We start from the raw sequence: 15,755 nt of genomic DNA on the forward strand, positions 1-15,755 counted from the left end.
GATTGTGTGAATTTACCTCTATTGAACTGCTTTAGGCCGACTGTTTATTCATTCAGGTTCATTCAAGTCAGATTTTATTTTGTGCTTTATGGAACAGGTTTTTTGAGCTGGTATTTCTTCTTTGCTGTGATATGAATGCATATAGATCATAAGTAATATATTATGATATATATATATATGACTTTATTACCCACAATACTATCACTCCTGTTCATAGCAAGAAGCTTTATGAAACATAATACACAAAGTTTTTGAATGAAATATGAATAAATATTCTTTTTAATTGTAACCAAAGAATGACTCAAATAATGCTACCAGAAATAAGACATTTCTTATATTATCTCTAATTTTCTCTCTCTCCTTCTGTTTCTCATTTCTTCTCCTTTCCTATCCCTTTTACTGTCTCCCAGTGTCTCTTTACCTCCTTTTGAATCTTGCCGAGGACACAAGAACAGAGCTGAAGATGAGGAATAAAAACATTGTCGGTCTGCTCGTCAAAGTTCTTGAACGGGATGATGAGGAGCTGCTGGTCCTGGTGATTTCATTCCTCAAAAAACTCTCTATCTTCCTGGAGAATAAGAATGACATGGTGAGTGAAAGAGATGAACTTAAGATTTCCTTCTATCCTGTCCTCCTGGCATAGAGCATCTGGCAAAAGTGACAGTTATCGTGCAGGGGGGGGTCTTCTATAGTCTTATTGTTAGTGTTCATGTCGCCAAATTCCTGTTCAAGTTTTTCTTTGTATCCGAGTTTGGCTTTAATGATTTTTAACAGTAGAGCAAATGGATTTGAGGGAATCCCTGTCATTGCATTCCAAAGGCTTTCTGTTTTTCCCTTAAGATGTATTCAACATTTAATCCAGGCTTTGAAGTCGGGATATTTTCTGAATTTCTTCACAGGAATTGTGGTTGTGATACCTAATTTTAGTCTGTGATGACCCTCTCATTCAGATCCCTGTCAATAATATCTGTTTCTGTGTTTGTGATTTCCAGGCTGAGGTGGACACTGTAGAAAGATTGGCTCGCCTGGTTCCCAGTGACCATGAAGACCTGTTAAACCTGACTCTGCGTCTGCTGCTCAACCTCTCCTTTGACTCTGGACTCAGAGCCAAGATGGTGGAAGTTGGACTGTTACCTAAATTGACTGCCTTGTTGGGTAACAGTACACACTAATGTAGTAGCATGCAGTAAATACTGTCTATAATGCATGTACAGTAGGCTACATTATGCTTTATTCACAATACAGCAGCCATGTGATGAATAACTACGTTTTAGGCCGATAATGTCTGCGTTAAGAATGGAAGTGTAGGTCCACCACTTTGGTCCAGACTGAAATACCATATCAACTATTAAATTGATGACAATGAAATTTTATACAGACATTAATGTTCCCCAAGTGGAGGAATCCTGATTATTCCATCCACATTATTCTTGTGACTCTTCCAGCAGGTTGACATTATTGGCTATCAGTGAAATATTTTGGCAACTGTTGGATGGATCGCTATGAAATGTGGTGCACATGTCCTTGGAGCTCAGAGGATGAAGCCACCTGACTAGCGCCATCATGAGGTTGACCTTCTAAGTAACAACTGTGATGGATTGCCAGTAAATTTGGTACAGATATTCAAGTCCCCAAAGGATTATTTGTGATAAATTTGCTTCTCCCTTAAATTTTCATTGTGTGCCATCATCAGAGCAACATTAGCCTCCCACATTGGTCCAATACTTTGGTTTATCACAACTGCTGTTCAGCTCCATGTACTGCCACAACACTAAACACAAATCGTTTACTAATTGTTTTACATGTAGACTGTTAACCAATACATTTGAAACATGGTTTCCTGTCGGGAAAATAGAGTAAAGAGGCCTATGGACATGTGTTAATTTACAAAACATTTTAAGATATTCTTTTTTCCAATTCCAAGTGCTAGTTGTGGTCAATAGATGCGTCTCCATCAGGGTTGAATACCCGGAATGAGGCGGGTCTATCTCGCCAAAACGCCCCTAATTTGCATGTGAGTCGCTCGAGTGAGAGAGCAGTGCTGTTTTTTCTCCCCTGAGAGAACCCTGGTTGCTGATTGGATGTAATTCTCAGCAGGATGTAACGTGTGGTAGAACAGACACCACAACAACACGGTGAAGTACAGCAGTACTTTTATCCAGTGGTGAAGAAGAACGCAGCACAGAAAATGATCTTTGCATCTTTGCACGGGCTTGTTAAAATGAGTGCTGCAGGGGCCGGGTTGGACTCTGACCTATGGTCCTTTGCTGCATGTTCCCTCTCTCTCTCTCCCATTTACACACACACACACATACACACACACACACACACACACACACACACACACACACACACACACCGTACTGCAAGCGAGGGGGCAGCCTGTCTGTCAACACATAAAGCACCTAAAATTTTAAGGTGGAGTGTTTTCTTTCATGTTACTTGTAAATAAATTGACTAAATAAATTGATTGTGATTCATACGGCCACCTTAAATCAAACTACAACTATTGGAGAGACAATGGCGCGCCGCTGTATCACTGATCAGCTGATCACCGGCTATCTTAACCCATTCAGAGTGGTACATCACCTCCGGAGACTCCTAAATCCCTCTGGGGCCTTTTTTTGTGATGGAAACACGGAAAGTGTACAGCCGTTTGAGAGGGCGTGGCCTGAAACTCTCCAAGCGGCCACATTTGAACCTAATGGAAACACACCAAATAAACTAATTGATGAGCATAAGAATATTTTTACTGACTGTCACGTTTAAGCAACCTAAAACACCCAAAACTTAACAAAAGAGAAAGACAAGAGTTATTTTACTTGCAAGGAGAACGGACAGAGATGTGTTCAGCTACAGTCTCCTACCGCTCTGAGGTAATCTCTGCCGGACCCTTGATTTTATTGGCTTATGGTGTGGTTACAATGTTTACAATTTATTACCATTCTTAAGGTGAGGGTCACATAGCTGCAACTCAAGACATAAGGACAATTCATTGTCTTTATGACTTTACAACTCTAAAGAAGCCTTAAAACATGTCTTGTCGTTTATCAGTTGAGCAGGGTCTGTGTTTTCACAGACCCCCCCCCCCCCTTTTTGTGTGACTCCTCAACAGTCACGCTTATCTGATTTCCTTGACCTGCATCCACTCAGCACGAATTGGCTATACACACACACCAAGTAATGTTAGTTTTAATGTAAAGATAATTGGAGTAAATATGGGATTACTTTATGTACAATTATTCTAACACTGATGTTTGTTGTCATGCAGGTGATGAGAACAACCACCAGGTTGCCATGCGTATCCTGTATCACATCAGTATCGACGACCGTTTTAAGGGCATGTTTGTTTACACTGACTGCATACCTCAGGTAGGACGAAATCCACTGAAAACCGCTTTAAACAAACTTAAAGAATATGAACTAAAGTCACAGGTAAAATTGTGTGTGTCTTTCTGTCTAGCTAATGCAAATGTTATATGAGCATGGTGAGGAGGAAACTGAAGCTGAGCTCATCTCCATCTGCATCAACCTGGCTGCAAACAAGAGGAACGCACAACTCATGTGTGAAGGTATATTTATCCGAGCAGATAATGGGAAATTCCTCCAGACTACTGACACTTTTTCCACAAGTAGATCTTCTATTGTCTATCTGTCAGTGCCGGTGTACTGTTGGGTTAAGTCTTGGCTCTGGTTTCTGGCCTAGGATTAGAGCTGTGTGTGTATACAACCCTATTTGAGTTATATGTGATTAGTGGAAAAACAATAATGTTTCATTGTACAAGAGTATCGGTTTGTGTCTACCTGTCTGTAGGAAATGGGTTGAAGATGCTAATGAAGAGGGCTCTGAAGATGAAAGACTGCCTTCTGATGAAGATGATCAGAAACATCTCACAACATGATGGACCAACCAAACCAGTGTTCATGGTGAGTTATGAATACAACATAAAAACACTCCCCAAAATGGTAATATGTTGTTGTTGTTGCATTTGTAAGAAGTAGAAGTGTAAGCAGTAGAAGCAGTCTTTTAGTTTTCTGGAGGGTTTTAATCTCGAGGGTCTCTGTCAGGACTATGTTGGTGACCTGGCAGCGGAAATCCGTGCAGAGGAAGAGGAGGAGTGGGTTCTAGAGTGTCTGGGGACGCTGGCCAACCTCACCATCCCTGATCTGGACTGGGAGTTGGTGTTGAAGGAGTACAACCTGGTACCCTACCTCAAAGACAGACTGAAACCAGGTACTGATTACATTGCGAGAATACACATAAGGCATCAATATAAACTTCAGAATATTTCTCAATTATAATATGTAGCAGTTTCTGAGCCCACCTGATAGAGCCACACATTCAGCAAAGATATGTTTGCATTGGCAGATTATACCGTGCCCACCAACTACTCAGATCCGAGGGGTCTCTGATGCAGTGTCCATGGCTGCTCTGAACTCCAACTCTGAAACTAGGCATTGTGATCAAATATGAATCAAGATTCTGTTACTGTACTGCATATTTCTCTGATAAAGTGTTTTCAGAAATATATTTTAGTTACTGTTTAGCTGTAAAATGAGAAAATTTGTGTCCAAGTCGAGCCAAAATCAAGCCCTACCCCCAAGCCGGACACTCTTTCTCATTTACAGCTAAACAGTAACTAAAGTAGCTTTCTGAAAACACTTAACAGAGAAATGGAATAAAAGCAGTGGCAGACAGGGAGAAGCAGCTCGATAACTAAGGTTTAGTCATACTTAGCAGATTATTGAACTCTTGAGCTGTGACGTACTGTATGTAGTATACTGTATACTAAAAAAACAATAGTGCACCAACAAATTGCAGAAGTATATCTTTCATTGGCTGCAGTGTATGTGTATTATTGCATTCTTCTTCAAGATTACATACTTTATTTTAAAATAATTGTATTTTTAATCAGAATTTACTATTATTACATATTCACCGATACTGTAATCTAAAGTTTGATATTAAAGTGTACAATATCCTCCCTCAGACATGTCTATATCACAATTCACAACTCTCCAAATTTAAGGGATCCTTGACAAATATTCATAGCATTTTAATTCATATTTTTTCTGTATGTGAAGATATATCATCTGACATATCCGTTTGGGTTTTCATTATCTTTAAAGTGAAATCCAGCGTAAAATCCTCCCAGGGTCTTTTTCAGCAAATACACTCATCAAATAATCCATTGAGGCAATTTTATTCAATTCTGGACAGTCGCTAACAGCCGAATGCGGCTAACAGTGATTAGCTTGGGGCAGTACGGTGAAGGCATTAAAACGTCTTTTTTAACCACTAATACTGCTCAAAATAACAGCAAACCTCTGCAGCAGCATGAGAAGAGTCCCTACACAAAAAACAAAGCACCAACAGCGTAGTTAGTGCACCCAGAGTTTATTAAAGAGTGTTTTAAAGACTTACCTACTGGCCCCTGTACCAGCTCCTCTCATAGTAAAGTCCATTCAAGTGGATTACCAAAGTCAATCCAAAAGGAAGGAGCCCATTGATGCTTTGTTTTACGTTGTAGCCGCATTCAGCTGATAGCAACTGTTAGCGACTACTAGCGATTCTTCGGGATTGAAAAAAATGGTCTCGATGGCTTATTCGATGAGTGTATTTGCCGAAAAAAGACCCTGGGATGGTTTTCCCCTCCACTGTCCTTACATAAGGCGACGAACATCGCCTGTAAAAGAGAGGATTAATGTTCCGTGATGTAGACTAATTTACATTGCAGCGCATTGAGAGCCTGCCGTTTGTGTGCTACTACTAATAGTGCATTCAAGGTGTGCACGAATGTTGAAATTGCTGACCTCCAAGTCAGAATTTTAATCAGAACCGCCCATGCTCGTAAAGTCGGATCTACAACTCTGAAAGTCGGATTAATCTCACCTGCCAGACATTGAATCCATGCTCTCTGCTTCTCACGTTAAACATGTTACATGTTTTGTTGTACGTTCTTGAGTCTGCAAGTGCTGGGAACACTCAACTTTGGGTGCATTGCATTACGTTGTTCCGAGCTCCAAGTTCCGACTTTCAGTGTAAATTGAACACACCATAAGGCATGTCTCTCTCACTCCCCAGGGTCCTAAATAGGAACTGGTAGCTGTGCCTGTGCCTGTTGTTGCAGTGATCAGACCACTGTCTACTATGTTAGAGGGGTGGTTTCAATTCAGTGAAGTAACAAAAAACAATCAGAGCGATTTTTGAAAAAAACAAACAATGTAAGTAGGCTATCCTACGCCTGTTGACGTTCCCAGATGTGGCAGCTTATTCGTTTTGTAATGTTGAGTAGCTAGTCGGACATTTTTACCTGAAGTAGGCTAAATTTAAAATAAAAGTATTTTTATGCCGTAGGTGAATAGCTTTAATGTTTTTTTTAATTTGATATATAATGTTATTTTATTAAGCAACTGTTTTTATAAGAAAATTAAATAAATTATAAGATTTAAGACGTTAACATCATTCTGGCCTGCAGGCAATTCCTGACGACTGTAAATTTGTTTGGCTGCACTATAGGGAATTCCTAATAGTACTACTGACTACTACTGTCATTTAAAATGTGAATTTCATTTACAGTATACATTTTTATTTATGTAAATATGTTGTTGTTTGCACTCCTGAGTGTAATTGGCCTTCCAGACTGTTTCATCATACTAGTGTTGATCAGGTAGGCCCAGTGTTCATTGTTGTTTATCATTGGCTTAAGGGCGTGATCACACTGTCCTTTTGGCCGCGGCCAAAACCGTTTTTTCAGCTAAAGCCTAGTACCTTTAAGCCATGTGAGTGCACCCGCTCCGCGCTTAACTGCGGCCAGCGGACCGTCCACGGCCCGCTTGAAAGAGGTGGGCTTTAGCGGAGCCGTTTGCACATGCACGAACACGAGCGTGCGCACGTGTACGAGCACGAGCCCTACGGCAGTAGCATTATGTCCGCCTGTTCGGACATGTAAATAGAAGGACGGACCATGCGCGGACATTTAACAACAACAACAATGGTGGTGAAAGGTTCACGTTGGTGTGGTGCGGAGGTGGAGTGTTTACTGCAGATTTGGTCGGATGAAAATATTCAAAAACAGTCGACAAGACGCACAAAAACTCAGAGGTTTATGGAAAGATTTGTAAACAAAGCCACACACGCGCGATCAATGCGTGTGACGTGTTAAGGCTTGATGGCGTATGGACAGCAAGAAGCATTGGTCGAGGCCCAGGCAGTGTGAGTACAAACAGGGCTGGGGCGCGGGGGGAGAGGGAGGGGGGGCAAGTACCCTAAAGTCCGGGTCGTGGTCCGGGAGGACAGTGTGAGAAGACCCTTATAGGCTATCACGAAAGTAACTACTTGAGCGTGAGTTAAAGCCCAAAATTACACAAAAATAACTTATTGAGTTGAAATCATTTGCTGACAGCTTGGTCCTCCCCAGTTCAAAAATCTCATCTGCGCCCCTGGCCGGAATTTCACTTTCAGTTTCATCTTAAAAAATCCAACATCAGCCGTGCACCAAAACGGCTTGATTTGGCTCAATGTGCTTAGTTCTTGTTCTCATGTATTGTGTTGAAAGCATACATTCTTCACTTATATTACTTTTGGGCGGCTGTGGCTCAGTGACAGAGTGGGTCGTCCTCCATTCGAGAGATCCGCGGTTCGATCCCCAGCTCCCCCTGTCCACATGTTCGAAGTGTCCTTGGGCAAGACACTGAAACCCCAAATTGCTCTCCATGCTGCGCATGGGTGTGTGGATGGTTAGATTAGATTAGATGGTATGTAGATGTCCACTGCCATCAATTTGAATGTCTGTGTGAATGGGTGAATGTGACAAGTATTGTGAAAGTGCCTTGAGTAGTCAGAAGACTAGAAAGGCACTATATAAGTACAAGTCCATTTACCATTTTGTTTGCTGCAGATTACTTTCCACTACAGTATCCTAGATTACCAACATTTAATAAAGTTTCATCCTGTGAGGTTCATTTCTTTGATTGTCTGTGTTTGTGTGTGTTTCAGGCTCAGCGGAGGATGACCTCATCCTGGAGGTGGTGATAATGATCGGAACCGTTTCAATGGACGACGCCTGTGCCGCCATGTTAGCTAAATCTGGCATTATTCCTGCTCTTATTGAGCTACTGAATGGTAACACACCAGAGGTTTTGTTCAAGATGTAGTGTTTTAGACTCATGAACTCAGATTATCATCCTGTGGGCCCACCACTCACAGGAGGAACCGCTGGGGTCGGGTGCGCAGAGGCTGGCTCTGGGGATGTGGATTGTCTCCTCTATGTGGGGGAAGGAGTCGGGAGGTGGAGCACTACCAGTTGGATTTGGTGGGGCTTACCTCCACGCACAGACTTGGTTCTGGAACCGTACTCTTCTTCTCTGGAGTTGCCCAGGGTGTGGAACCGTCTGAGCTGTTTACAGTTAGGGGGGGACACTGGGGACCTCAGCTGATGAGGTAATCGGATGTTGGAAGGAGCACTTTGAGGAACTCCTTAATCTGACTAACACGCCCTCTTTTGTAGAGGCAGAGCTGGAGGCTGATGGGGAATCATTGTCAATATGGCGGATGTCACTGAGGTAGTCAAACAACTCCACAGTGGCAAAGCCCCAGGGATTGATGAGATTCGTCCTGAAATGCTGAAAGCTTTGGGTTGGGAGGGGCTGTCTTGTTGACACGTCTCTTCAACATTGCATGGAAGTCTGGGACAGTGCCAAGGGAGTGACAGACCTGGGTGGTGGTTCCCCTGTTTAAAAAAGGGGACCAGAGGGTGTGTGCCAATTACAGGGGTATCACACTACTCAGCCTTCCAGGTAAAGTCTACCCCAAGGTGCTGTCGAACCTCAGATTGAAGAGGAACAATGCTGATTCCGTCCTGGACGTGGAACAACTGACCAGCTCTTCACTCTTGCAAGGATCCTGGAGGGGGCCTGGGAGTATGCCCATCCGGTCTACATGTGCTTTGTGGATCTGGGGAGGGCATATGACCGGGTACCGGGTGATACTGTGGGAGGTGCTGTAGGAGTATGGGGTGAGAGGGTCACTTCTGTGGGCCATCCAATCTCTGTACACTGAAAGCGAGAGCTGTGTCCGGATCCTCGGCAGTAAGTCGGATTCATTCCTGGTGGGGGTTGGCCTCCGCCAGGGGTGCACTTTGTCACCAATCCTTTTTGTGATTTTAATGGACAGGATATCGAGCGTAGTTGTGGTTGGGAGGGGTTGCAGTTTAGGTGGGCTGGGGATCTCATCTCGTCTGATGGCATCGTCAGTAAGTAACAGTACTCACTGGATTGGTTTCGCAGTTAAGTGTGAAACGGCTGGGATGAGGATCAGAACCTCTAAATCTGAGGCCATGTCTTTCAATAGGAAACCGGTGGATTGCTTACTCCGGGAATGAGTTCTTACTCCAAGTGAAGGAGTTCAAGTACCTCGGGATCTTGTTCACGAGTGAGGGGACGATAGAGCGTGAGTTTGGCTGGAGTATCGGAGCAGCGGGGGCAGTATTGCAGTCGCTCTACTGCACAAAATAGAGCTGAGCCGGAAAGCAAAGCTCTTGATCTACCGGTCAATCTTTGTTCCTACCCTCACCTATGATCATGAAAGCTGGGTCATAACCGAAAGAACGAGGTCGCGGGTACAAGCGGCCAAAATGGGTTTTCAGGAGGGTGACTGGAGTCTCCCTTAGAGATAGGGTGAGAAGTTCAGCCATCCGTGAGGAACTCGGAGTAGAGCCGCTGCTCCTTTTCGTTGAAAGGAGCCAGTAGAGGCGTATCGGGCATATGGGGCCTTGGGGAAGACCCAGGACTAGGTGGAGAGATTATATCTCCACACTGGCCTGGGAACGCCTCGGGATCCCCCAGTTAGAGCTGGTAAATACGGCCTGGGAAAGGGAAGTTTGGGGTCCCCTGCTGGAGCTGCTGCCCCGCGACCTGACCCCGGACAAGCGGTTGAAAATGAGCGGGTCACAGATTATGAATTTTACAGATGTCAGTATGCTCTCTTTTTGTACATGTCTTGCAGTTGTATTCGGTTTACACTTAGAACCTCTGTTTCACTCAGATCTAGGGGTGTGACGAGATATTGTCCCAATATCTCGCAATATTAAAATGTGACAATATTACTTTACGGAAGTGAGTACCGTCAGCTACACCGGAAAGTTCGAAATAGTGTTAAAATCTCGTTCTCCTGGATTCAATACCATGTCTCGTCTTGTGACCTGAGGGTCTCGTCACACCCCTACTCAGAACTGAATTTTTTTTTTCTTTTGTTTGAATGCAATAACCCAAGGTCAAAGAAAGGGCTGCTGAATTATGTGCTCAAGACATATCATACTTCATGAAATGACCAGTTTTATACCCTGCTTTCCATATGTTCTTGTGTTTGATTGTAGCCCAACAGGAGGATGATGAGTTTGTGTGTCAGATTGTCTACGTCTTCTATCAGATGGTGTTTCACCAAGCTACACGAGACGTCATCATCAAAGACACCCGTATCCTTCCCACAGAGCACTCTGTCTGCCCTAGATTGAAGGACGAATGAGAATTTTATAGCTCCTAACATGAGATAGGTTTACAAATTAGCTGGGTTTTCATCCAAATGTATTGCAAATTTTAAGATAATTTCCATTTTCATGGAAAATCACAGAAAATGTGATTACCGTTATAGGATTATAAGGAGTTGGTCCATCATTAAGCAGCAGGTGGCATGTCTCTAGTCTGGGTATCATGATACCAGGAGAAAAGGGCACAACACCATGACATCATCAAAGAGCACCAGTCAAAGCTGTAACATGAAAAACTTATAGAAAAATGGATGTAAATATGACATTTCTGTTAGTTTTGTCCCCCTTGCCAAGAGAAAGAAGCCAAGTGTTTATTCATGATATTTCAGGACTTTTTCGAAAATGTGGCGTTTCCATTCAGGTTTTTTTATACAGAAACAGAAAATCCACATTAAAACAGATGGATGGATCAAAGCTACTGTAAAATCTCACACCATCACCCTCGAATGGTTTCTTTCTTTAACCTTCTCTGTAGAAGCTCCAGCCTACCTGATAGATCTGATGCATGACAAGAATGCTGAGATCAGAAAAGTGTGTGACAACACTCTCGACATTATTGCTGTAAGTACACACACTTTAAAGGCAGAATGAAAAGGATTTGTCCGTTTGGTTTGAAAACATAACATAACAGCTAGCCAGCAAGTTTGGTGACCTTCAGTCTAACTAGCTAACGGGCACAGTCCATTAGTCCAGACAGGAGAATTACCAGAGCTTCCCTAGCTTTTGACTCCGACACTGATTACAGTGTCAGCCAGGGCAGAACAGAGCTCCTGGGGAGAAGAACCTAAAGCCAAATTAAAAAGAAAAGAGAAAATCCAGACAGAGGCTAGGGTCTCTGCAGATATGGACTCTGCCACACACTTCTCATAAGTTATGATTCATTTATTTGAGTCCAAACATAGTTTTTTAGGAAAATCCTACCCATTGTGCCTTTATGCAGCGCACATTAGAGAGAGATTTCTTAATAAGAAATTGAAAATTCTTGTCTTTGTCTTTAAGTTGTTCTCTAATCTATTTAAATCTTTTTTTTCCGTCTTCTAGGAGTACGATGAGGAGTGGGGGAGGAAAATTCAGTCTGAGAAGTTCCGATTCCATAACAACCAGTGGTTGGAGATGGTCGAGAGTCGCCAAGCTGATGAGTCTGAACCATATCTCTATGACAACGACAACGACAGGACTGATCTATTCTATAGCGCAGGTACACACACACACACACACACACACACACACACATACACACACACACACACACACACACACACATTCAGTTCACACCAGCAGTAACATGTCAGCAGCACAATAGTCCTCAAAAGCAGCTGATTTAATTGTCATCACCAGGCTGTAGAATATCAGAAATAGCACAAAAAAGATCATGCATCCAAGTTTGAAAGTCAGCTACATGAGGTAGTATAGAGGAATGAAAACACACATTTCTATATATTGATTTATTCACCAACACTGAAGCTTTAGGTGTCAATGTGGATTGACTTTTCTTCACTGGTTTAAAGATGAAGCCTGTTGAGGTGAGCTAGCGTAGGGCAGTACTCATTATGATGAGGGAAACTATTGTATTACTTACAGTTTCAGCTACTGTAGTAACATTTCGGAAAGACTGATTGTGATGACTTTGGCTTAGTATGAAGTGCAAGAACCATCTACAACACCAAAGAGTTTTTGAAGAAACTGCAGCTTTTGTGTGTGTGAATTGTATCTTTGTGTCTTTAGATGGAATAACTCCAGCAGACGGTTCAGTCAGTCCAGATTTCTTCAGTGACTTACAGCCTCAAAATGGAGACTTGCACCATACAGGGTGAGTTTACATACTCTACAGGTCTAAACTGGTGTGGGTGAGAGAAAAACATTTTCAAAGCAATAAATCATTTCTCCAGTTTAAACTGTACGGGCAATTAGTAAAAACAGCAGAACGTTTTTTTTTTGTGTTTTTTTTAAACGGTATGATGCGTTTCATTTTCTATGGTTGAGATACAATTCAATTTGTCTCTTCTAGAATGATACGATTCAATGATTTGAAATCGATACATTAAGTTTTTTGCCAAACATTTGGGAAGGAAATGATAATAGCTGGATACTGGGCAGTGCAGGGGAGGATTCCTGGAAGTTTTTGCTGTGAGGGAATCAGGGGTAAAATAATTATGGATGTGAACATGTAAACGACGATTAACGGCAAAAATAATGCACTTTTCATTTGAAAGTAGAGTCCAACTTCAGGACCTTCCATTGCAGTTAACATACAAGGTAATTCAATATTTAACACTTTCTTTACAGATGGAATACCCTTTGTTTATATTGAAAATGAAAACAGCGCTGTGGAAAATGTCACTGGCGGAGTGTTAATCTAATATGTATTTACTGTTCAAAGTGCTAAACTACATTCATATAAAGTCTTTAATACAATGTGCAAATTGTTACTATCGATACAATAGATGATCTATGTTACGAATTAGTCGGGGAGCCAAAGTCTCAAAAATGGGTTGAACCTGACATGGTCTGCCATACTTTTTATTTGTGTGTTCTTCTGTTAACTTTGAACCTAAGAACCAATGCTTGAAGGGTCTGCTCTGCCGGAAATATCGCAAAAAGTATAGTGGCCATTATAGTTAATGCATCCTTTATTTTCTTATCAGAAAAATGTGAAAAAATGTTTTTCTCAAATACTCAGTTGGTTGGGTAGGCTGTCAGTAATTGCATTTCAGATACACAGAACACATGTGCTGACAACATCCACTGAAAACATAACTTTAAAACACATTTCTACTTCATTTTGCATCAATTTAATGCAAAAAAATAGGCGTTTTTCACTTTTTCCCATGTTTTCATCTTTACTTCACTGACAATCAACTATTCCCACAAGTTATGACTTCAGTCAACATGCTATTCGTTTCACCAAACAGTATACTCATTCCATAGAAGAAGTTATGAAAATCCAACCAAAATCAATGGATCTGGGATGATTTTACTACTAGTTGGTGATCAACAGGCTTAGAACATCAATAGAATTTTAGGCTACTTACCCAGAGGTAAGGTTGTTCACCTTAAATCTAGGACCTTCCAGGATCACAACCTGGGTGGACAACCTGGTCAACTAGCTGCTGGAAAGTTACAGGGGGTGGATATACAGTAGCTAAGCAAATCACAACCTTGGTTTAAGCGAGGCCTTGCAGGTCCATTGGGGATTTTTATTAACTTATAGATATCATTATGAAACTTTTCAAGTTGACTACTGACATTAAAACAATATTTTTCGTATTAGAGTCATTTCCAAAATGTTTGAATACATATGCGAATTTGGCAATATCTTACTCATTTTTCTTAAATTTGCATATCTAAAACCAAAACAATCTAGACGTTTGAAAAAAACTGTCAATTTGTTTTTAAATTTTGACAACATATACAGTGTGTATGGAAAGTATTGACACCCCCTTAAATTTTACACTCCCTGTTAATTTGCAGCCATTTGCTAAAATAATTTAAGTTATTTTTCTTATTGTGTGCACACAGCACCCCATTTTAACAGAACACAGACTCGTAGAAATGTTTGCAAATTTATTAAAAAACAAAAAGTGAAATATGACATGGCCATAAGTATTCAGACTCTTTGCTGTGACACTCTTATATTTAACTAAGAGTCCATTGCGTCTGATCATCCTTAAGTATACTACACCTTTATTGGAGTCCAGCTGGGTTTAATTCAATTGATTGGACTTAATTAGGAAAGGCACGCACCTGTCTATATAAGACCTTACAGCTCACAGTGCATGTCAGAGCAAATGAGAATCATGAGGTTGAAGGAACTGCCCGAAGAGCTCAGAGACACAATTGTGTCAAAGCACAGATCAAGCCAAGAGTACAAAAAAAAGTTCTGCTGCACTTCAGGTTCCTAAGAGCACAGTGGCCTCCATAATCCTTAAATGGAAGAAGTTTAGGACGCCCAGAACTCCTCCTAGAGCTGGAGGTCTGGCCAAACTGAGCAATCAGGGGAGAAGAGCACTGGTGAGAGAGGAAAGAAGAAACCAAAGATCACTGTGGATGAGCTCCAGAAATGCAGTGGGGAGATGGGAGAAAAATGCTAGAAAGTCAACCATCACTGCAGCCTTCCAGTGTGCAGCTCCAGCAACCCTTAAACCGATCTTGGTGGGATGCAAGACCAGCCTTACTCGAGGAAGATACACCTGGTGCCACAACCAATTGCTGAAGTGTCTGACTGCCGTACTGGAGAACACGAGGGTAACCACTAATGCCATGCCTCTAAATGCCGAGTCTACCTTCCTACAAAAAACAACCTTCATCCAGGAAGGGGAGAAGCGGTGGACGAAGCCATCTCCTCTGAATTCGGGCCCACTGAACACAGCCCAGGATTGGAAAATGCGGGTGGATTTCAGCCAGAGGTTCACCTTCCCACCCTAAATTGCAGCGACCAATCTGCGCCCAGACCTGGTCCTCTGGTCCAAGTCCTGGCGGCGGGTTTTTGTCGTTGAGCTGACTGTCCCATGGGATGATGCCATCGATGAGGCATTTGAACGGAAGAGGCTGCGGTATACAGACTAAGCAGCTGAAGAAGATGGGCGTGGCTGGTGGAGGTGGGCTGTAGGGGCTTTGTAGTCCACCACAAGTACACTGAAGGAAGTAGGGATCAGAGGGAAGGCCCTACAGAAGGCAATCAAAGAACTAGCCACTGCAGCAGAACGAAGCCGTCACTGGCTGTGGTTGAAACGTAGGGACACAACATGTGTCCAAATGACCACGCGGTGCCACCATGCACACACACACCCAGGTCCGATCAGCCTGTGGTGGGCCAACCTCAACAGAGGGTGTCTTGTGATAAGTGGCTGAAACACTCAATGACATCAAGGCACACAACTGATGATGTGTCCTGCTGGTGGCAGGGGGCCTAATTCCACCCCACCCAAGAGAACAACCCCATTAAGTTGTTGCGCTGATATTTAGGGATCTTTAACAACCAGGCCTATAAAGAAGTCTGAACCTTACTGATACAAAATGACTGAAAGAAATATTGGCTTTTTTCTAATACTAAAACTACATTGTGTGCTTAGAAGAGAGAAAAATGCAGTCCTGTCATGTTAAAATGCAGTTTACTAAACTAAGTTCAACTTATCTGAGAAGCTGTTACTGCCAAATGAATACTCTGCTGTTATAAGTCCAAATCAATGTCTCAGATAATGAAAGAAC

At 42.2% G+C, this 15,755-nt stretch overlaps 1 protein-coding gene across 1 annotated transcript in view; it reads left to right on the top strand.

Moving 5' to 3' along the window:
• Positions 1–15,755, top strand: part of LOC310957538 (kinesin-associated protein 3-like) — a 31,364-nt gene that overhangs the window by 11,161 nt on the left and 4,448 nt on the right. The window contains exons 9-19 of the mRNA XM_083928141.1: positions 411–589; positions 993–1,155; positions 3,272–3,372; positions 3,464–3,572; positions 3,815–3,927; positions 4,069–4,234; positions 8,000–8,125; positions 10,377–10,475; positions 11,023–11,108; positions 11,589–11,745; positions 12,273–12,357. Of these exons, the coding sequence (XP_083784267.1) occupies positions 411–589; positions 993–1,155; positions 3,272–3,372; positions 3,464–3,572; positions 3,815–3,927; positions 4,069–4,234; positions 8,000–8,125; positions 10,377–10,475; positions 11,023–11,108; positions 11,589–11,745; positions 12,273–12,357 (1,384 nt within the window). The remainder of the gene's footprint in view (positions 1–410; positions 590–992; positions 1,156–3,271; positions 3,373–3,463; positions 3,573–3,814; positions 3,928–4,068; positions 4,235–7,999; positions 8,126–10,376; positions 10,476–11,022; positions 11,109–11,588; positions 11,746–12,272; positions 12,358–15,755) is intronic.

The sequence above is a fragment of the Echiichthys vipera genome (assembly GCF_963691815.1).
Source record: "Echiichthys vipera genome assembly, chromosome: 15".
NCBI lineage: Eukaryota > Metazoa > Chordata > Actinopteri > Perciformes > Trachinidae > Echiichthys > Echiichthys vipera.